Source organism: Rhinichthys klamathensis, unplaced genomic scaffold, assembly GCF_029890125.1.
Source record: "Rhinichthys klamathensis goyatoka isolate OS25496 unplaced genomic scaffold, OSU_Roscu_1.1 h1tg000279l_1, whole genome shotgun sequence".
In the NCBI taxonomy this organism is placed as follows: Eukaryota; Metazoa; Chordata; class Actinopteri; order Cypriniformes; family Leuciscidae; genus Rhinichthys; species Rhinichthys klamathensis.
This window is the reverse complement of record NW_026606798.1, coordinates 218,722-241,859: the sequence shown is the minus strand read 5'-3', so window position 1 is coordinate 241,859 and position 23,138 is coordinate 218,722. Positions and strand designations below refer to the sequence as shown.

At 37.0% G+C, this 23,138-nt stretch overlaps 1 protein-coding gene across 1 annotated transcript; it reads right to left on the bottom strand.

Annotated features, from left to right (window-relative positions):
- Positions 1–700: 700 nt before the first annotated feature.
- LOC130102872 (myosin-IIIb-like) lies at positions 701–22,595 on the bottom strand. Its single transcript, XM_056268980.1, has 8 exons — positions 22,386–22,595; positions 22,109–22,145; positions 10,863–11,046; positions 9,818–9,952; positions 7,107–7,211; positions 6,798–6,897; positions 5,152–5,228; positions 701–850 (listed from the first exon to the last, which is right to left on the bottom strand). The coding sequence occupies exons 1-8, from the start codon at positions 22,390–22,392 to the stop codon at positions 701–703; spliced, it is 795 nt and encodes a 264-aa protein (XP_056124955.1). The 5' UTR covers positions 22,393–22,595.
- Between the last annotated feature and the right edge of the window lie 543 nt (positions 22,596–23,138).

Genomic DNA, 23,138 nt, shown 5'->3' with positions numbered 1-23,138 from the left:
GTTTACTCTCCTATTGAAGTGTGTTAAATTGGTTTTAATTTCTGCAGTCTGCTGACAGTGAATCCCCTTTCACAGAGATTCCGGAAAATACACTGATGATGTGTCCCGAGATCTTTGATTTTGGTTCATTCACACTGCCAGTGATTTTCAGGAATCTGTGCATACGTTCACACACATCCCGTAAAGACACATAACATCAGGATCTCCACATCGTCTTAAGTTTTCTATTGATCTGTGATTTGATTTCTTTCTCTAGAAACCACGCTTGTACATTTCGTTCTGATTCAATCATGAACTAGCGCATCTTGTACCGTTTCACTATGCTGGTGAACGATCTCAGCTTCAGCGCCATCACCTTACGGCATTGATCCTGCCTTTTGTTCACACAGGGAGCGTTCCGGGACTAATCAGGGATCAATCCCGGAGAGTGTTTGCTTTCACACTGAGGGCACTCTAGCAATTATATGGCAATTTTCTGGGATCAATGCTCTGTGAAAGAGGTATGAGTGACGTCACTCTCAGTCAGAGTGTCCATGTGCATGAGAACGCTGGCCTTCCTATCGGTCTCTCTCTCTTTCACGCTACTCTTATTCCTAGTTTCCACTTTTCCCCAATCTCTCCCGTCTATCTCCATTTCCATCTATTCCTCCCTCAGGTCCTCACGTCTGCTGTGTGTGAGTATAGCTCCCCCTGGTGTCTCTTACCGTGGTATTTTGAAGAGTGCTTTGACCGGGTGCATCTCTGCCAGCGGTGGGTCTCCGTCTGCCAGCTCTATGGCAGTGATGCCCAGAGACCACACATCACAGCGGGCATCATACGAGTAGTCATACTGCTGTTCACACGCTATCACCTGCACACAGAGCCATCACACACACAAACCGTTATGTTCACTCTGCACAGATGTCTCAATTACTGTATTTCTCAGAATAAATGGAGAAAAAGACCCTAGTGATCTCAGATGTGTCTCCTCTTGAGTTTCAGAAGACATCTCAACTGTGCTCAGATATGTCAAGACACAAGTCAGCAAGCTTAATATGAACTCAAACAATTATTTTTATTGTGAGTCATGCAATCTACACTGTAAAAATAAAAGGTGCCTGGAGGAACCTTTTGGGGTTCTTCACTTTGCCACACCGGCGGAACCATCTGTAGATCCTCTAGGCACCCTTTAAAAAGGGGCAGTTCTCTGAGGAACCACCCAGGTTCATATATTTATGAATATTTTTTTTAAACTTAAGTATAACAATAATAGGATAATAATAATCGTATTCTGGCCTCACAGAACCATGGGTTCCTCCAGATGCTGGCTTTAACATAAGAGATCTTCCAGGAACCACTTAAATGTTAAAAGATCTTACAATAACCCTTTTATAGCATTCAAGTTCCTCTATTTTCCCCCCAAAGCACTTCGAGGTGTCATGGTAGTGAAAAGGTGACTCCAGAACCTCTGAACTGAATACAAAGTGCTTAAAGGATCCCATAAGTTCCAGCAAGAACCGCAAAGATTGTCAATGCTCCACCAGTAACCCTACTATAGGAGAAAGAGCTTTGAGGCACTTAAATTGTGTTTTTAAGTTCCTTGAGTATCCGACAGGATATTTGAGGCACCTTTAGTTTTTACAGTGTACATTCATTTTATAGCTCATTCTTCTATACATTAATATTCTACTTCTGCTGCATGTCAACTATTGTTTGATTTGTGTATATTTTTATATCCCCAAAGGATTTTTAGCAAAAATATCCAACGCTATCTCACGACCAATTTGTACGAATTAGTACGAGTGAGTACAGGGTGGCTAATTCCTACCAATTTGTGCGACCAGACTCTTATGATTTGTCTAAACCCCAGTGATGGGTAGGTTTAGGGGCGGAGTCAGGGGTAGGTCATTCGTACGAATTGGGCAACTCGTAAAATGTACGATTTAGCAAAAATCATACGAATTCGTATGAGTGAGGTTGTATAAATTCGTACGAATTGCCGTGATATCGGGTTGGAAATATCTTATGCCTACAATAAACATAATTGAGAACTTTTTAAAATTGAATGGCCTGCAATTCTACCTAAAGTTATTTTACGTATAAATGCCTAAACCTACCCATCACTGGGGTTTAGACAAATCGTAAGAGTCAGGTCGTACAAATTCGTAGGAATTAGCCATTTTGTACTCACTCGTACAAATTGTTCGTGAGATAGCGTTGGATATTTTTGCTAAAATTCCTTTAGGGATACAAAAATATACACAAATCCAACAATAGTTACATGCAACAGAAGTAGAATATTAATGTATAGAAGAGTGGGCATTTAAATTTTATGCATGGAAACGAGGTTGTAAGGGATAGTCTTTCATTCTTTACAATGGCATGCACACTAGAAAAATCCAAAATCATGAATTTCCACAACTCAAAACTGTATTTTTTTTTTTCCAGAAAAGACTGCTGAACTGGTATGCTGTTAAACAACAGTACAATCCATTGAACACACTGTCCTTCTATCCCTCACAGCCTCGTTTTCACTCCTGTCAGACGTTAAATATGGTGCGCTGACTATGGTCTATTAGAGGGATTCATATCAGTTTCGTTATTATACGGTTCAAAATGGTTAAATAAGCTCTTTAATTTCTGCTCATTTACATCCATGTGGATTTAGCCAAACCATTTTCTAAATTAAACTAATTTTATTTCTGCTCCAGTTAACCAGTATTTGTGATGTTTAATCATTACTGGACTGTAATAATCACAGCAATTACTTTATGTTGTTTTCCAGCATTAAATCAGTTTGTCAGAAACACTGTAGCCAATCGGCATATTGCCGAGCGTTTCATTTAGACTGAATTTTAATTGGCCCTGAGGGGCCTCCCCCACTGGCCCCATCACCTCTCTTTCTTTCACTCTCACAGAGCGGCGCTCAGCTATTAACCTTCACACGACCCACACACACACACACACACACACACACACACACACACACACACACACACACACACACACACACACACACACACACACACACACACACACACCAAACTCAGTGACAGCTCACTAATACATACACAAAAACACACTCAGCATTAAAATGCAGATTTTTTTAAACGAAGCTGCATGAATCTACTCACAGGTTAAAGAAACCCAGATTGTTACAGTCAGTACAGTAAATAAAAGTATACACAAAAGTATAATAAATAAATATATATATATTTTGAACAGCAAATTTATTTGTTTAGCGCTTTTCACAATACACATTGTGAAAAGCAGCTTTAGAGAAAATCGATGTTAATGTTTAAAATTTCTTAATATCTTCAAGTCGCATTTAATAGATTTAGAGCTAAAATAAAGTTAACATTTTGTGATGATACAAACAATAAAACAGTTGGGATTTGCAATATATACACTCACCTAAAGGATTATTAGGAACACCTGTTATATTTCTCATTAATGCAATTATCTAATCAACCAATCACATGACAGTGTCTTCAATGCATTTAGGGGTGTGGTCCTGGTCAAGACAATCTCCTGAACTCCAAACTGAATGTCAGAATGGGAAAGAAAGGTGATTTAAGCAATTTTGAGCATGGCATGGTTGTTGGTGCCAGACGGGCCGGTCTGAGTATTTCACAATCTGCTCAGTTACTGGGATTTTCAAGCACAACCATTTCTAGGGTTTACAAAGAATGGTGTGAAAAGGGAAAAACATCCAGTATGCGGCAGTCCTGTGGGCGAAAATGCCTTGTTGATGCTAGAGGTCAGAGGAGAATGGGCCGACTGATTCAAGCTGATAGAAGAGCAACTTTGACTGAAATAACCACTCGTTACAACCGAGGTATGCAGCAAAGCATTTGTAAAGCCACAACACGCACAACCTCGAGGCGGATGGGCTACAACAGCAGAAGACCCCACCGGGTACCACTCATCTCCACTACAAATAGGAAAAAGAGGCTACAATTTGCAAGAGCTCACCAAAATTGGACAGTTGAAGACTGGAAAAATGTTGCCTGGTCTGATGAGTCTCGATTTCTGTTGAGACATTCAGATGGTGGAGTCAGAATTTGCCGTAAACAGAATGAGAACATGGATCCATCATGCCTTGTTACCACTGTGCAGGCTGGTGGTGGTGGTGTAATGGTGTGGGGATGTTTTCTTGGCACACTTTAGGCCCCTTAGTGCCAGTTGGGCATCGTTTAAATGCCATGTCCTACCTGAGCATTGTTCCTGACCATGTCCATCCCTTTATGGCCACCATGTACCCATCCTCTGATGGCTACTTCCAGCAGGATAATGCACCATGTCACAAGGCTCGAATAATTTCAAATTGGTTTCTTGAACATGACAATGAGTTCACTGTACTAAAATGGCCCCCACAGTCACCAGATCTCAACCCAATAGAGCATCTTTGGGATGTGGTGGAACGGGAGCTTCGTGCCCTGGATGTACATCCCACAAATCTCCATCAACTGCAAGATGCTATCCTATCAATATGGGCCAACATTTCTAAAGAATGCTTTCAGCATCTTGTTGAATCAATGCCACGTAGAATTAAGGCAGTTCTGAAGGCGAAAGGGGGTCAAACACAGTATTAGTGTGGTGTTCTAATAATCCTTTAGGTGAGTGTATATATATATATATATATATATATATATACAGTGAGTATAAGTGGGTATGTATGTGAGTAAAGAGATGTGCCTTCTTAATAATTAATTAATTATTAAACATGAATTTTCACACGATTCCTTGCACAACACTATGGTATGACCTCAAAACAATTTTACCATAGTACATGATTTATTTTGACGCTTGTATCACATTATCAGCCATTTTCTTTGTTTCATCACAGCCAGCTAAAGATTGTAAACTGTGGTTGATGTGTTTAGATAAAGTATCCGTGATGAACTGTACATCAATAAATCACAGCAATCCTGTGCTATGGGTCCTGCCATTTACACAGGCTAGTGGAGCGTATTTGAAGCTTTACTATTTGAAGCTTATGCTTTTCGAAAGTGTTAGTGTGAAAAAGGCTTATTATATGTCTGGACATATTATAATATGTCTGGGTGAATTATCCCTTTAACAATAAAATGTTTTGTACTGGAACATAGGAAGAGAAGGGTGTTGACTGCTAGATTTAGAAATAAACGTGGTATTTTTAACAGGACAGACCTCAGGAGCCATCCAGAAAGGAGTTCCCACTGATGTGTTTCGGCGTAGACGGGCACTGGTCAACTGAGCGGAGACACCTGCAAGAGATCAGAGACAACATGTGTCAGAATCATACTTTTTTAAGGTGATATTTTCCCTTCATAATGTTATTTTTTCCCTTCATGAGGTTCATTTTTCCCTTTTTTTTTATTTTTTTGTGAACATCTGTAATAATACGCAGCAATAACTGTACAATTATTGTATCAAGTAGGACCAAATAACACTCTGAAGGATTCAGACATTTAGGAGGTGGCAAATAATCTGACGTGACATTAGCATTCATCAGCATTACGTGATGAGGACATTTTGCTTCCCGGCAGGGGTCCACTTCTTTCTCACATCCACACGGGACAAACACGCCTCAGGCAGACGGGAATCAATGGCCCCACACACACATACACACACACACTTTCCATGTCAAATACCATTTAACCCCATTCACATGATGTGTGAGGGTGCGTTTGATAAGCGCACAGACGCCAGAACGACTCCACCTCCATTTAGCAGCATTTCATTTGCTGACAACTCATGCTAGAGCATTAGCATACTGTTAATTTGATTATGTCTACAATACTGTATTGTTCCGAATATAAGATGATTTTTTTTCTTAGAAATACATCTGAACAAAAAGTGTTTATTTTTAAATGAGATTGCTGGTACATTTGAACAGTATTTACCATAATTTCAATACAAAAAATTAAATAAGAAAAATATTCAGAATGAAAATTATTTTCACATAAAAGCATTTTTTTTTATCAAAAAGCCTTTTTCCAAAAGGTACATCTTGAAAAAGGGGGCGTTCGTCATATATTTGGAACAATATGGTAAAAATATATGATGTGTATCTAATACTAAGAATTTATATCATGTATGGTCAACAAATTAATTGTGAATAAACTGAGGCAGTAAATCAAATATATTTGATGTTTTTCAGCACTCAAAACCAGCTAAACTGGTTCAGCAACCAGTTTAAACAACCAGTAAAAGTCAGTTATTGGTTAGCATTATAAGTAAACGTCTTAAAAGTATAGCTATGTTTTAAAAAAAAAGTTACTGAAATAAAAGGCCACATAAGTGTACTTAAAGAGAGTATAATTTCATATATTCTTTTGAAGAATTTATCATATTTCCGTTATTTTCCAGCTAATGTTCGTAATAGACATTATTGCCCATCAAGAACATGTTAAAGCCATCTTGGAATATAAACTGGTCCAAACTGGTGTACGATGAACCATATATATATATATATATATATATATATATATATATATGTCGTGATATATATATATATATATATATATATATATATATATATATATATAAGATGTTTATGACCATAAATACATTTGTTGTTTGATGTTTACTTTGGTTTAAATGTCTTTTCACTGTCCTGTTAAAATAACAAAAAAATACAAAAAAAGTTGTCATTATTTACTCTCATGTCATTCCAAACTAGTATGTCGTCCATTTTGGAGCTTGACAAACATGGTCACTGTGTAGATTGTTTGGAGTATGGAAAGGAAAATGTATATAAAACTTCAAAAATAAAACTCTCTTCCTATAATAAAATCCACCTCTCTCTGCAGAGAAACAGCAGTAGCCATTACCAAAGTCCACCAGCTTGACTCCACCGTCTGTGGTGAGGAGGATGTTGTTGCCCTTCACGTCACGGTGGATTATTCTGTTGTCGTGAAGATGCTGGAGACCCTGAGAACAAAAAAGCCAGAGAAACTTTTAGCCAGTTGAAGTCAGTTAGTTGAGCCTGAAGGCCAGACTGCCAATGATCAGCTGGACTCCTCACTATCACGACCCAAAATAACTACTCTGGCACGGTCAGAGCGCTGAGGCAGCGTTCCCTGTGCTGGGGTGAGCAGATTACCTCAGTGTGTGTGCGTGTGTGTGTGTGTGTGTCTCACCAGAAGCGCTCCACACAGGATGTAGGAGATGATGGGCTCCTCAAGACGTTTTCCCCTCATCAGCAAACCCTTTATCAGTTCCGTTACTGAACCCCCATTACACAACTAACAGAGAGAAACACCAGACAGAGAGGGGAAGTAATGAGGAAAAGGAGAGAGAGAGAAATAGATTAATGCAGTTATAGAGAAAAGGGCAACCAAACAACAGGAGCTAAATTAATAAGACTTCAGCACTTTTTATGATTCATAGGCTAACGAAACACACCACACAGTGTTTTATTCAATCTTGGCATTGTATTTGTAAAACCAGCTATGACATATCATGCATGCAAATGCTAAAATAACAAAATGAAAAAAAAATTGTCATCTTTTGTTCAGGTATACGACGTATTACTTTCTTTCTTTTGTAGAACACAAAATAAAATATTTATAGTAATGTCTGTGCTGCACTTTTCCATACAGTGAAAACAGCTCGCGAGCTTTAATCTGTGTCAGGAAGAGTTCAAAATCTTACCCTTCTCCATAGCTTTAAATAGATTTTTGTTTACATTCAGTCTGTCTGCATACTTTGGATTTGGAGGCTAACAAATGATTTTAAGTAAATAACTTCCATTTTAGACCTTTCCACTAAATATTCCCAGTAATAAAACATTCACTTGGAATGTAGTGAACAAAGCACATGGGCTACATTTGGTCCCACTTTATATTAAATGTCTTTAATTTGTGTAAAATTTTAATTTCATTCTTATGATTTTAACTTTACAAAATTAAAATTAAAATTGTGTAAAATGTATTTACTCCCAAAAAAATGTATTTACTCATTATTGTGTTGATGATGAATTGCAAAACACATATGCTGCAATTGTATTTACTCTATGTATTACATGAAGGGTTTTAAAGAATATAGAAGCACCATGTAAAATGATGTATAGAATAAGAGCGTTGTATCAAACAATGAATTTGAATGCATAACAGTTAACCCTAGCCTATTTGGACATACAATTATCCTATAATTTACCTCTAAATTATCAACATGATAAAAACGTGTTTATCAATTATCAACTGCAGAAACAAACATGTTGTACCAATCTACTACATGCCTTCTGTCATCTGACTGACAGTTTATACTTTTTTGGGAAATAAAAGGCTTTTAGTAGTCTGTGAAATCTTGATTTTTATAAACTAAATGTAAAATGAACTTTACTGTTGTTAGTAATATTTCAAAATGAACACTTAGCTTAGCTTTACTTGATCATCTATACATCATTTTTTTTTAGTGTAAGCATACAAAAAGTGAGTATCGAATATGACACATCAGGCTTTTGAGGAGCGTTTATTAGTTCATCATTCAATCATCATTGTATTGCATTTCATTATATGATTTACCCCCCATAATAATAACAAAACGACAGAGCTTTGATCATAAAACTCATAAACACCTACATATCATGTTAGACATTTTATTGATAGATAGATATAGAGTGACATTTTCAGTAGTCTGCTATACTGTCATAAAGATCTCATTGATTTACATTAGAGGCTAAAAGAATTTCATCTTACTTTTTAGCCGTATAAATATCAGCAACTGAACCAAACTGCTTATTCTTGCTCAGTTTGGGCCGCTGAAAAATAATAATAGGGTGTTTTTTTTTTCCTCCTCCTCGAGTATGAGCTCCATATTCTTCTATATCATTCTATATGGGCCAAAAATATAGAGTTTTCTGACTATTAATTCATATGTTAGGCTTTAGAGGGTTAAAGACACTTAAAGTGAGTCCATCAATTTTGTGTTCCTTGGTTCAAAAGAAAGTCATATAGGTTTTGAACAATATTATGTAAATGATGACAGAATCTTCATTTTTGGCTGAACTAGTCCGCCATCATAATCATAAATCTAGAATGTTGTGTGTTTTGAGATTGTGTTAATACTTTTTGCTCAGCTGAAAAGCACTGAACTCTCCGACTGCTTTAGGGTATGCGTGTGGTAACATTGATTTCTTTCCAAACAAAAAGTATTCAAGCACTAAAAGGGCCCTAAATTTGAACTGTTTGTCAAACTGACAAGACTCAATAAACGGGGTCTAAAACATTTGAGCTTGTCCACTTTCGACCACTTCCGGGTAGTTGAAAACACATTCGACCGGATTACTTTCGTAGTGTAAACACTCTTGAGGTCGAATGTGTTCAAACAGCCACAACAAAACGTCTACTCTCCGTCTACTGATCTAATGAGTGAACATTACGGGAAGAGCTCTAGCCAGACGGGATTTAAACTTTGTCGGCTGGAGACGAAAAATGTACCAAGCACAATGTTCTCTCACCATTCCTGATTTCTAACAAACACTCACAGTGTACGGCTGGTCTTGCGACTGACAGAGCAGAAACTAAAGCTGATGCTCTCCGTATGTTTTCTGTTTCTCCGTATCATATGTAAATTGCGTGAGCTTATTTTGTCCATTAGATCGAAAGAATTGAAACAAAAACCCGCCCATAGACCCTTCCCTCGAAGAAATCAGGACAGAAGTGGTTGAAAGTGGACAAAAGACACGGATTAAAACACCAGGTGTAAACGGGAATGTCTCCCCCTCGTCTACCTGTGATCCGATCGAACAAAACGCATCATAATACCAGGTGTAAACAGGGCCCTAGAAACTATTTCCTGTGGACTATGCAAATAAAATGCTAAACCAAGCTCTGAAAAAGAAATGTACCTCCAAAACAAGCCAAAGCTGCCCTCCAGAGAGCTCATCTGCTTTGTAGAACATGCCAAAGAACTTCACCACATTGGGATGGTTGGACAGCGAGCGCAGGATGTTGTACTCCGCTTCAATTTCCTCATCCACATCCTGACACAACCGCATTAATCATATATGTTAGTAAGCAAGACAACGCCCTGGTTTGTGGGGGTTCTATATAATTTGCATTTGTTGTGTGTAATGACATGGTGTTCTTATGGGATTCTATGACTAACTACATGGACATCTGTCCTTAATTGAAGCTAGACATTGCTGCTGATTCAAAAAAGCCACCATATACAAAAGACCATTTTTCAGAATAGATGATAACAATGAAAAAGGTGTAAAAAAAAAAAAAACGCTCCAGAGCTTTCGTGCATGTGCTTGTATGACCAGCAGGGTGTTCGATGGGTACAGTAAGGGCAGCCATGCATGCACTGTACAGCAGGGGGTTATGGGGGATCAAGCAGCACTAATGACATCACACAACATGGGGAATATCAGGGTTAGGCATACAAATAAAACATCCTGGCTAGGTTTCCAAAAATCAATAGCGCTATAATAAGAGAACATCTGTGGGGGAAATTTAGGAAGAACATCTACTTACTCTGTTAGTGTGACTGGGATTCTGAGACAAGCCAGAGGACAAGAGGAGAAGAAATGCCTTTAAAGATTTTGTTCCTTCTGTTTTTGTTTGATGTTCAAATCATTGTTAATATGGAGTCTTACATCATAAATTAATTTGACTGTAGATAGCACAGGTAAAGGTTACAAATATTCACAGTACATTTTCAGCACACTTTTTCAGATTCATTACTGAATAGTAATGCCACACTGCCCCCTTTTGAGTCTATTGGGTCTAGTCTATAAAAATTAAGGTTTAATACTCTCAGAAGAAAAGCCCAAGGAAAGCAGAGTACAGTTCATGGAAGTAACAGTTTCCATGTGCTCACATGAAGAGGATATGATTCCAATAAACTGAACACAGATTGCACTCTCAGAAAGCCCAAAAATGACTCACATTAATGGGATCCAAAACTTTCACTGCTGCAAGACTTCCATCTTTCTTATTGATGACTTTGTAGACCTTGCCATAGGTTCCTTTCCCAATTGTTTCCATGATGTCCCAATCAGAAGATGGATCCGCCAGCGACTCTAAACCGATCATGCTTGACTTGTAGGGATACAGTCCATAGAGAGACCTCCTGAACATTACAAGTAACAGTAATTCAAAGCATAGATTTAATTACATTTCTTCACACAGTTCTTTATACATGATGTACGGTTACATTTACCATTGTTTGGTGAATTTTCATGGTCGAAATCAAGTCATTTTAATAGCAATTCATATAATTAGCCTGAGGGCGAAGGATTTCCTTACGCAGATTTCACAAGTTCAAGTTGGTAACACAAATTTGCCATGTTGACCAACAGAAATCTGCTTGCTTCATTAATGACAATGGACTTTTTGTCCTTGAAAATTTCACGTTACAGCACCTTTATGCTGAATGTAAATGTAATAGTGCACCACACTTACACAGTACACATTTAATGTTCACTGTTCTTTTTCAAACAATGAAAGTGACAAGACGTAAGAAAATTGGCTACAAAAATGACAAATTGCGTGTAATTTTTCAACTTTTCAGAAGCCATAAAATGGAAAGATTGAAATTCATTAGTCAACAATCTTCCCCTCTGCTGCAGGGCTCAGATATCATTAACGCTCACATACAGTATGCTGAAATATCACACATCAAAACGTGTCACACAAGGTTTGACATCAGTTTGCAAAACATGTGCCTTGCAAACACATGCAACGTGGCAAATTTGAATATACACATATTCATAATTGTACAAAAGGAAAATTGCATTTGAGGAAAAGCAGAGGGAAGATTTAAAGTAAAAAAATGACCAGATTTCAGTCTTTTCCTCACACAAAGCTTTCTTCCATTCCTCACACAAAGCTCTTTTGTCATTTTTGTAGCTTGACAGCCCGACAGCAAGAACATCCTGCCCATCATTCCTCTTGTATTTTGTGTGGGGGGGGGGGGGGGGGGGGGGGAATCATTCAGGTTTCAGAACAACATGTGGGTATAAGAATATATGATAACAGAATTTTTTTTTTTTTTTGTCTGAACTATCCTTTTAAATGCTTCATGTGCTCATTTTGTTGTTGTGGTCTCTACAATTCTCATTCTTTCATTTGTGTTGTTTCATCATTTTTGTTAACGTTACTATTGTTTTATGCATCCAAACGTTTCACAGTTAGTGTACATGAAGACACATTTTGGAAGTATGGTCCTACGTGAACACTAGGTAAATCTAATTAAAATGTGTCTCCTTAAGTTAAACTTAAGCTAAGGGGTCACATCAGGTTGGAGAACGCTTGATAACACATGGCTAATTATGATAATCACACAAGGATTTTTAAAACAACAAAATCATAAAACTATGCTATTATCTTTTACTTGATGTTTGAGAAATACAAGACGCCATAACAGAAAATGTCTATCTCTCAATATATTGCATTAAATACCAGTTTTAGAGCTGCCATCATATGTCCTCTGCATAAGAAAGAAAGCTAATGCTCTATTTCCTAAAAATATATCACATAGAGGGAAGCATTTACAACAAACTAAAAGGACCTAAGTCTGAGCCTTGTGGTACACCATTAGTGCTAGGTAATTTTGTTAGGTATGAGTCCTCAGTTACACAAAAGCAGTGGTAATGATCTGACAGGTAGGATCAAAACACACGTATCCACAAACAAATCAAGAATGAGAACTATGTTCATAATGGGCTTTAGTTCACTTCTCTAGAGTAACCTGTGTTTGCCATTAGGGCAGACCGTTTAAAAAGAACATCACAATTACAATAGTGCAAGTACTTACATGGAGAACATGACCTCTCTTTGACTCATCTCCTTAACAACAAACACTCAATAACCCACAAATATTCTCAGGAGTACAAAATGTCATCATAGCGCTCCAGCCAGAAAAAAAAGTAAAAGAAAAAAAGGGTCTATAATTATTTTCCATGCAAGAGAGCTGCGTGTTTCGCTAGGAGTATGCGTTGATGGATTCAGATACTACTTTCCCATCTCTGCGCTCTAAGAAGTCCCAATCAGCTCACCGTGATTGGATTTAACAGAGATTAACTCCGGCATGTAGCTCAGGACTACCACTCTCTCATTTATCATTTAGAGTCAAGATGTCCAAAACTTTCCCTCCTGATTACATTCCTGAACGTAATCTAGAGAGGTACGGAGAGAGATACCACAGACAGGGACTGCAATACCCGGGGACCGTTGTCTGTCCTCACTACAGGGTGATGATAAACGAGGCACAAATACACTCTGATTTCCAGCTAAAACAGTGGGATGATTTGAGTACTGAAATACTGACTTTAAATGGTAAAGCATAACGACAAATTATAAAATAGTATATAGTACAGAGGTGCTTGTTTTAGATTAATGTGCCAATATCAACATTACGGCTACTGTTAAGTTTAATTATGACACCTCATCAAAAATAATGTAATGGTCGATAATAAATGGTCTTCATGTAATGATTCTCACTAATCTCCCAACCATCATTCATTTGTAATAAAAGGCTAAAACTGAAGCACCTAGACCAACACACCGCAGAAGATGGTTTTACTTTTGCATGCTTGCATTTCATATTCACCTCTACAAGAGTTTTTAAATAAATGATAATGGCTCTACTGAGTCTAATATATCAGATCAATGTGATGAATTTTGCCAGTCAGGCAGACTCCCGAGGGAGGGAAGCGTTTATTTTGAGGTCACGTTGAAGTGGAGAAGGTAAATGGTGTTCTGCCCGTGGGGGCTCTGAGCCTTGCACACACAGAATTATGAATAGCATGAGAGATTAGACCGATGGATGCTTTGACTGTGCCGTGTGAGATGGATATTTCACACCCTCATCTATTTTCTGGAGAGGTAGAGAGCGCAGCTGAATTTTGACGGATGTCCTTTTTTTCCCCTTTTTTTAGAAGGAAACACATTTTCCAGACCACTCAAGGAAAACAGAACAGAACATAATACTTTGAATACTAGGCCTACCATGGCTGTGCACCATTCAATGTGAAATTGAAAATACCTGTTAAATCAGAAATTACATTTTCTTAATTTGAAATGCATCTGAACTGAGGTAAACAGGCTGCAGAATAATACTAATTCAATTTTGAACTGAAGGAAGTCCATTTCTCATTGTGAATAACTCGTTATCATCATACACATAACATATGGTTTTTATTCTAGAAAAAAACGATAATCAATGCATTTATATTTACAGTTTATGTGATAAAACAGTTTAGGGTTGGGCAGTAGGCCTATATCGAGTTTACGATATATCGATGTATTTTTTAGAAACTATATGAATGAGGCAATACCAATTTCGATACAGTAGTTTGATACGAGCGAAAAATAGGACAGTGTGAGCTCCTGGAAGTACATAGTACAATTTGTCCTAAACATGACACAAGCTTTTATTAAGGGCTTCAAAATAATTGGTAATATATAGTTAACAATTTTAAAGCAGCTTGCCCTGTCAGATAGGCTACTGTTGCTGACTGACCGACAGATAAATACTTGCGCTCAGCCGATCAGAACTACACGCGCACTACACAACAAAGCCCCGCCTCCCCCTCGTGGCAAAGCGCGTCAATCAAAGTTTACAACATCGATGAGAAAATTAAGCTGAACTATCCTTGCTCACGAAAAGAGAGAAAAAACACCATGAGAGTGAATTGCGGGAGCAGCAATCAGGTAGACTTGTGTTCTCTCCTCTCCAAGTTGTCAGCAGAGAACAGTAAAGTTAGTTGATGTGCCTCTCTCTAGTCTGTCTGTCTAGCCTGGCCTACAGTGCATCTTTTGGTTTTTCTTTCTGTGTCTTTCTTGCTAATTCCGGCCATTCCAGGGCTGTGTTCTGTGACTTTGTGCCTGACAAAAAAAGTGAAAGTGAAATACAACTATTTATTAGGTTTGATAAACGACAAAGGCCAACGGTGTTTGTTTATAAACAGCAGCTTGGAAAAGATAACATGAGTTCATATGCGCGTGCACGAAATGAAACGCGCACTTTCCAGCAAAACATCGATCAGTGGGGAACAGTAGCCTACAACATGGGCGTGGTGGTGGCACTCCTCATTATTTTAGGCGCACGCGCACATACTTTTAAAACAATTATCTAGTCTCCAAGTCAGTTTAGTTACAACTCTGCAAAAAAGCAAGATGGAAAGCAATATATTGACATTGACTATTGATTTACAGGCTATATTGCATTTAAAATGTTGATTGGCTGGACATAGACTATGGTCAATATGGATGCACATCCCTCAGTAAATAATACCCATCAAGTAGGCTATCAAGTAGCCTATTGCTTTTATCCTTTAAAACACAGAAATGTTATGGCAAGCCATTTTAGCTTTTATTCATTCACAGGATGCATTTTTTATATCATACATGTGGCCTAGGCTATGCGTTTGATATCTGGTGCTTTCCTCAGTGCTTAACTTACATTGCACAGGTATATTCTCCATCTGTAAATGTTAGAAAGTCAAACAAATATGTGCATTATTTCACTGTGGAGAGGACGAGCCTTCTGAAAGTGAATCTCCGCAAAAATTCAAGCTTCCGTTAATGAGCGCCGCCGCGCGCATGCGCGCCAAACAGACGGAGCACAATAGAATAGTAGCGCAATAATTCTGACTAAAATATACATAGGCTATTGCTAAAATATTTGTTGTTGGAGACAATAAATGTGCCATATGTGGAATTTTAAACCTACAAGTAAGTAGGCTATATTTTAACTGAATGTGGTTTGTTATGCATATTACAGTGCAACAGAAAAAACGCTATGGTTTAATTGAATCCCACATTCCATAATTCCTTAAATGCAGCTTTGAAGTTTTATCTAAAAATGATGGTGAGTTTAACGGTAAAAGATTGTAAAAAGCTACGGTGAAAAACTGTTTACAAAGTTTCCATACTATAGGCCTACTGTAAGAGTACATTTAATGCATGTACAGTTAAATTTACAGTTTTTTGGAAGGGAAAAAGAACGTCATTGTATAATTTACAGTACAAAAAATGTAAATTGACATTCCCACAATTCCCTGCGTGACACTTCACATTTGATGTATTTTTGTTGAAATAACTTTCATAAAACTATTATTTTTCTGAGTTTATCTAATCAGTGTCAGTACATTAGGTTTTTATGTTGCATTTAATGTTGTTAAAATTTATGTTTATTGCATTTTTAAAATTTCATGTCTGTTACCTTGATGGTGTTTACGGATTTTTTTTACGGTAAATTTCTGGCAAACCACAGCTGCTGTTTTTTTACCGTCAATATAACAGATTTTTGTTTTTAACAGTGTAGAAAAGATTTAGGTCTGACCAAACAGACAGCAGCCTTCAGTATTGAGAATGTGTAAGTCACTTGCTGTTGGTCTCTGCTGTGTGTAAGACAGCATGGATGCTTTATTAATGCTGCCCAAATGTGTTTTGAGTCACTGAAGCATCTGTCAGTGTAGTGGAGTTGATAGGTATCATCTGATCTGCTCTTTTCCATATTAACTTTCACCGTCTCTCACACTCCCTCGCCTCAACACACCTCACCCCCCACACATGGAGAGACAGGTACACTTATAGAAAAGCCACAACTCAGTTCAACTAATATATTCTACAGATCATTAAATTACAGACTAGCAATACTTATATTTCATATTTAAAGATCACAAGTTTTACATTTTCAAAGACTGAAGAAACATAAAATCCATCAACAGTTCCACTCATATGACACTGCAGGCTTAACAAGTGTCTAGTCATGCAAAACTTTGTTACATAACCATAAATATAACTGTCCCCTCAGATACGACATTCAAATCCAGTACAAAAGAGCACCAATATGAAGATCATAAAACAAGCAATTCCAACAAGTTTTCTCTTTTAGGAACTTTCGCAAAAGTATATACTATAGGATATTACCTTGATTGTAGCTTAAAATGTTTTAATTATGAGTAATACATATGAAAAAAATATATATATATATACATTAAAAAATGTACAAATAACATACCTCAATTTGATAGACCTTCCTAACAAGTTGCTGAAATGTATGTGAGGGTTTGTCATTGCTACAAGCCCAAATCATTCTAATCAGCCTCTATGAATTATTCATTAGGTTGTAATGTGTAATATGATCTTGTTTTAAATATTCATTAGCCAGATGGATCTATTCATAAAAGAGCTTTATATGGAAGACAGTAAGTTGTGCAATACAAACAGGCGCACATGGGTGGGAGGGAATTGTGTGTCAGTCACGTGACTCGAATAACTCCCATAATGTTTTGATATCCAGAAGCACTTACATTTACGGATTATGTGTTCACATGTAACAGTTGCATTTGAACACATATTATGTGTTCACATGCAACATTTTATATAAAGCTCCCCCGGACAGGTTCATTTAAACCATAATGGACACAGAAAACAAACAAAAACGTGCTTAAAGGTATAAATAGAAAAAAATGTGTTAGTGCCAGTGAAAGACGCGAGGTAATGACAGTGTCTCTGCAGTCATAAACAGAGACTGTGTTGCTATGGCTCATATTCTCATGGGGATAGGAGACCAGTGAAGCAGGACCTGAGTGAAAACAACAAGCAAGCACAATAGTTCAGTGAAGGCTAACAGAGAGCTGTCTCTCATTCTCTGCTAGTGCACGTGCCAGTTTAACATCTGTCCAATACACACAGATCACATTCACAATACACAGCCGTAATAGTCAATTAACCCTTTTGAAGCCTACTGTATCATATTTGATACACACATTTCTGAGGCCTCGTGATTAAAAAACTTTTCTGAAAAACCTGTTGTACACAATCTTCTTCATGCCTTCTGTCATCTGAGTAAAAGTAAAAGGCCTCGTAAAAATGTCCCCTCTCCAGTTCCCAGGTACACGGGGTATACAAAATATAAGAATAACTGGTAACACGTGTTACATGTAGTTACTATAGTAAAAACTCTAAATTATGCATAATTACATGCAACCAACCCTAAACCAAACTGTAATCCTTACCCTAACTTTATAGTAAGTACATGTAGTTAGTTATTATTACTCAGTACTTAAATGAATAATTACACTGTAACACCTTAAAATAAAGTGTAACTGAAATAACTTTTATATTGTTAGCAATTTCAACATAAGCACCTACTGGACTAAATTAACTTCAACTTACATACACCCTCACACAACTGTATAGTGAGATCAGTATATATATAGAAAAAAATACTGAATAAAAATAAGTTATTACTTCAATAAACAGAATTGCCTTAATTTACTTGCTTATCCAAACATCATATTTTTTAATTGTGTTAACATGTTTGTCAATCTGATACATCAGGCTTCTGAGGAACGGTTACTCATTTATACTTTGATTTTAAAACTATATCTTATCAAGACAGCGAGATACAGAGCGACAACTAATATTTATATGTGCATTTTGCATTTACATTACAAATTGCGGTAACACTTTACTTGAAGGGGTGTGCATAAGACTAACATGACACCTTCATAATCATGACATGACACATGTTATGAATATGAAGGAAGTTGTATGTATGTTTATGACAACTGTCATTAGGTGTCATTCGCTCAATTATGACATTTTTAATGCAAATATGACATTGTTTGAGATGTCTTTGTTATGACACCTTGACATAAACAAATACATCATAACCTGTCAGTGTATTTGTCATGACAACTTGACATTACTAAGACAACACAACCTGTCATAAACATGACATAGCAGATTAATTATCAAACTTAAGAAACCACTTAGCTTTATTGGTTAACATTACATTAAACTGTCAGGTGGTTGGTTTTGACATTGGCTGTCATGAAGCCATTATAACTTTTTAATGACAAATTCAATCTGTACCACTGTAGTTGAGGTCACGAAAAATATTCATGACACAGTTATAATGGCCTTATGACAGCCAATGTCAAAACCAACCACATGACAGTTTAATTTAATTTAATGTCAAGTTGTCATGACAAATACACTGACAGGTTATGATGTATTGGTTTATGTCAAGGTGTCATAACAAAGACATCTTAAACAATGTCATATTTGCATTAAAAATGTCATAATTGAGCGAAAGACACTTAATGACAGTTGTCATAAACATGCATAAACCGTACTTCATATTCATGACATATGTCATGTCATGGTTATGAAGGTGTCATGTCAGTCTTATGCACACCCCTTCAAGTAAAGTGTTACACAAATTGCATTTATATTTTATATGCATTTTAAATAGACTTATAAATATCTCATTGATTTAGATTACAAGCTATCAGAATTTCATCTTATTTTTTGGCCATATAAATATCAGCATCTGCACCAAATTGGATGCATTGGTTCTGTTTGTGTCTCTGAATAGTGTTTTTCATCCTCAAGTATGAGCTCCATGTTCTCCTATATCATATGAGCCATAAAAGCCTGATGCATCAAATATAATACAAAACAAAACACACAGTGCAATCTTATTTTTAGAGTTTCTTTTATATTTTATCTAAAGGTACAATAAACTACTCCATTAACAAAATCTGAATATTACTTCATATGCTAGGCTTTACATGGTTGACTTGAGCAATAACTTTCAGTTTCATTTAAATATATTTTAAATGAAGATTAAAAGAAGCCTGTAGTTTATTACTTTTCCAGAACACCATAGCAATCACCGAGCACTGCCATAGCAACCACTTGCCGTGCACTAAAAACACTCGCTAAACAACACCTTAGCAACCGCATAACACCGGCCTGGCACTCTCTCTCGGTGTGGTAAAACTGCGGTAGAGTGTGGCAGACACCACACGCAGAGTCTGATGGGTTTACATTACACGCCACCCCCACACTGCAACACAACAACAACACCACAACACCCAGGCATCAACTAGGAGGAATACTCAGCATAACTTGCAGTTTAGCAGTTTAACAGACAGCGCTGGTTTCTAGAGAAGCGTGGCAGAACTGGCCAGGTGAGCGTGTAAGTGAAATTAGAGTTGGCAGCATAGACAGAGGGAAGGAAGGTCTTACAAGATAATCTTATTTTCTTACCTCCCCTCACACACACTGACTGAGGCCTGACTTCATTCAGGGCATAAGGTCACACTCCTGTCCGCTGTAATCCCGTTAAGGGGATGTGACAGACTGTGCCGTCTACCAGTAAACGCTGACCACTGACAGATCGACCCGTACTGAGACCGAGAGCGCATATGAACCATCACATCTTTCCTGTATTACAACAACACTAACTTCACAAAGCTTGATGAACACATGCATTATGCCTTTCTTAAGGCCTGTTTACACCAAGGAAGAAAACTATAACAAAGATAACTATAAAGTAGCAATAATCATTCAATAAAAAATGTGTTTTTTAATCGGCCACGATTTACTAATTCGTTCCCTGATTTTAAAGGGGATATATCATTCCATCTTTAAGTGCTTTAATCGGGTCCCCGGTGCATCTAACAAACCAGTATTATGGCGACACATTCTGGGGACACCATAGATTTATATTCCATCTTGTGAAAAGGGGTATAATATGTCACCTTTAAGTTAATTGGCCGTACAATATAATAATTCGTTCCCTCTTTTTACTAAATCGTGGACATGATATAATAATTTGTTCCCTTGTTTTTCTAAATCGTGCACATGATATAATAATTCATTCCCTTGTTTTACTAAATCGTGTGCATGATATAGGCTAATCATTTGTTTCCTTGATTTAGTAAATCATGGCCATTATTTGTTTTCCCTCTATTTGATTTAAGACAAGGGAACGATTAATAGTAATATTAATATATATATATGTACAACCTTGGCCTATTCAACATCCACACAAATGATATGACATATAGTAAAATAATACTGTATCATACCGTTCTATTGACGTGTATTTTTGAAGTGTGTATCCATGTATGCTTTCATGACTAAATTTGCTATAATCCCACTGGCTGAAAGAACTTGTTCACTGCTTGATAGTTTGTGTAGCCTTAACCATGTACATTATTTTAACAAATAGTAAATTACAATCATTTACTTTAAAGAAAAATGTAAAAAAAAATCAAATAAAAAATGCTTTTAATTATATATGGCATATCTCATGATATAGCTGAAACAATAAATGGTCAAATTAAATAATAATAATAACAATAATTACTGTGTGTTTGCAGTTAGCCTGCTGGACTCTACCACTAAACAGGTAGACCAGCAACTAGCAACAAAAGTGGTTTTATTTTATCAGTTAACTTACAACCAAGGATGTAACAGACATTTCTGATCAGGCATTACACTTAGCCCAAGGCTTAATATCTCTTGATTCTGTTGGTTGAGGAAAAGCAATGCTAGCTAGATGTGACTACCAATGCCATTGCCAATGCAAACCAGAGAATTGGAAGCAACCACTGACATGCAAGTTTCTGGTATAGTGCAGAGATGTATGTTCTTCAGTTTTGTGTGTGATGCATATTAAACATCAGCACAGTGAAGAACCCCAGTCTCTCTCTCTCTCTCTCTCTCACCATATCCTGCCATGGAGATGATAAAACTCTGGCCTCTGTGTTTCCTCAGAGTTATCCAGCCCGCTGGGCACAGGGTAAACACACACACACACACATCATGATGCACTCATCAGACCGTACATTTCACTTCTAAAGACATTATCAATGCAGTCCTTGACACGTAGTTTGAATTATAAGCATCAGGTCAGTCAAGAGTCATTTCTATGCACCTCTCTATTCGAGAGTAACACACTAAATTTAGTCAGGCAATATAGGAGGAAAAATTATTTTTAACCAGAGAACATTTTAGGTAAGTTTGAGTAATATGCCAAATGAGACTCAAACAGAAACACAGTGACCCCAAAATAGTATAGTAATAGTATGGAGACGTAAAAATGTCTAAATGGCATCAAGGGGAACTTATATCTAATGCAATAAGAATGTAGACAAATTTATATGTAAATTAGATAAATACTTTTGGTGCTTCTTATTTTTTTTTTATTTAGGTTATATTTCCTAATCAAAAATGTAAGATACATTACTTTTGAAGACTATATATAACAAATATGAAGCAATATTATGAGTTGCCCCTTAAAGTTGTCTTAGGCCATATGGATTCAATAAAAACTCTTCCTCTAAGATGCTAAAGTCGATGCATTTTTTTTGTTTTCTTACCTTCTTTGGACCGCATCGGTTCTTCCATTGGCATTTCCTGTAGGGACATTGAATAATTAGACTCAACAAAAGCGTATGTTCAGTGTACACTAGCTCAGGTTTTCTAGATGCTGCTCTGTAGACTCTCAAATAACCCATCCCAGCTAACTGAATCTCTCAGCACATCACCCACAGTCATGTCTCTATCACTTTGTGGCCTTGTACTGCACTAATGGCTTTGTCTTTCCATTCAAATTATTTTTCGATCAGCTAAAACAATCATTTAGAGAAGACCTACCTGCCATGGCTGGTTTCTGACATATCCGATGTGATTTTCAAACCTTTCTAGCTCTCCTGAGGTTAATAATTCACTAGAATTTGATAAGTTCCTGTGTGAGCGTTTCAGAGAGGAAGTGCACACATGACCAATCCCAGCACACACCTGACAGCTCAAGCACGGTGCAATATAATACACACTCTATACTTACAAAAAGCTGTATGATGATTTAAATAATATTAAAAACACTGTAAAAAACATTTTAAATGTGATACAAAACCTGGAATCTCAATTGTCATGAAATTAAGGTCAAAATGCAAAAACAACTCAATGGTCCTAATAATAATAATAACCTACTTCAGATAATACTGATACCTACTGCAGATGCGGCATCAACATATTATGCATCCATGAGAAAGCATTTTTAAATAAAAACCTGCATAAACAGAAACTGCCAGTCCAAACAAATCCAGTTTGCCAAACTAATACACCATGATGTCATGCAAAATGTAGGCGGTGTATTGGTCAGTGTGTCATCCAGGCAGCTATTGTGTTGCCAACCCACTTTCCATTCAGAGCACAAACATGTTTACAGGGGTTTGGTTTCTGGGCCGCAGCACGACATCATTGAAGATTGAGCCATTAGACAACTGAATGGTAGACATTTAGCAAAGTGTGAAACTAATGCAGTGAATCTACTGCTGTTTTGAATGTGTGATCAGTTATGACACATACCAGAAATTTGTTTAGCTTTTGCAAACAATAAATCAGAAA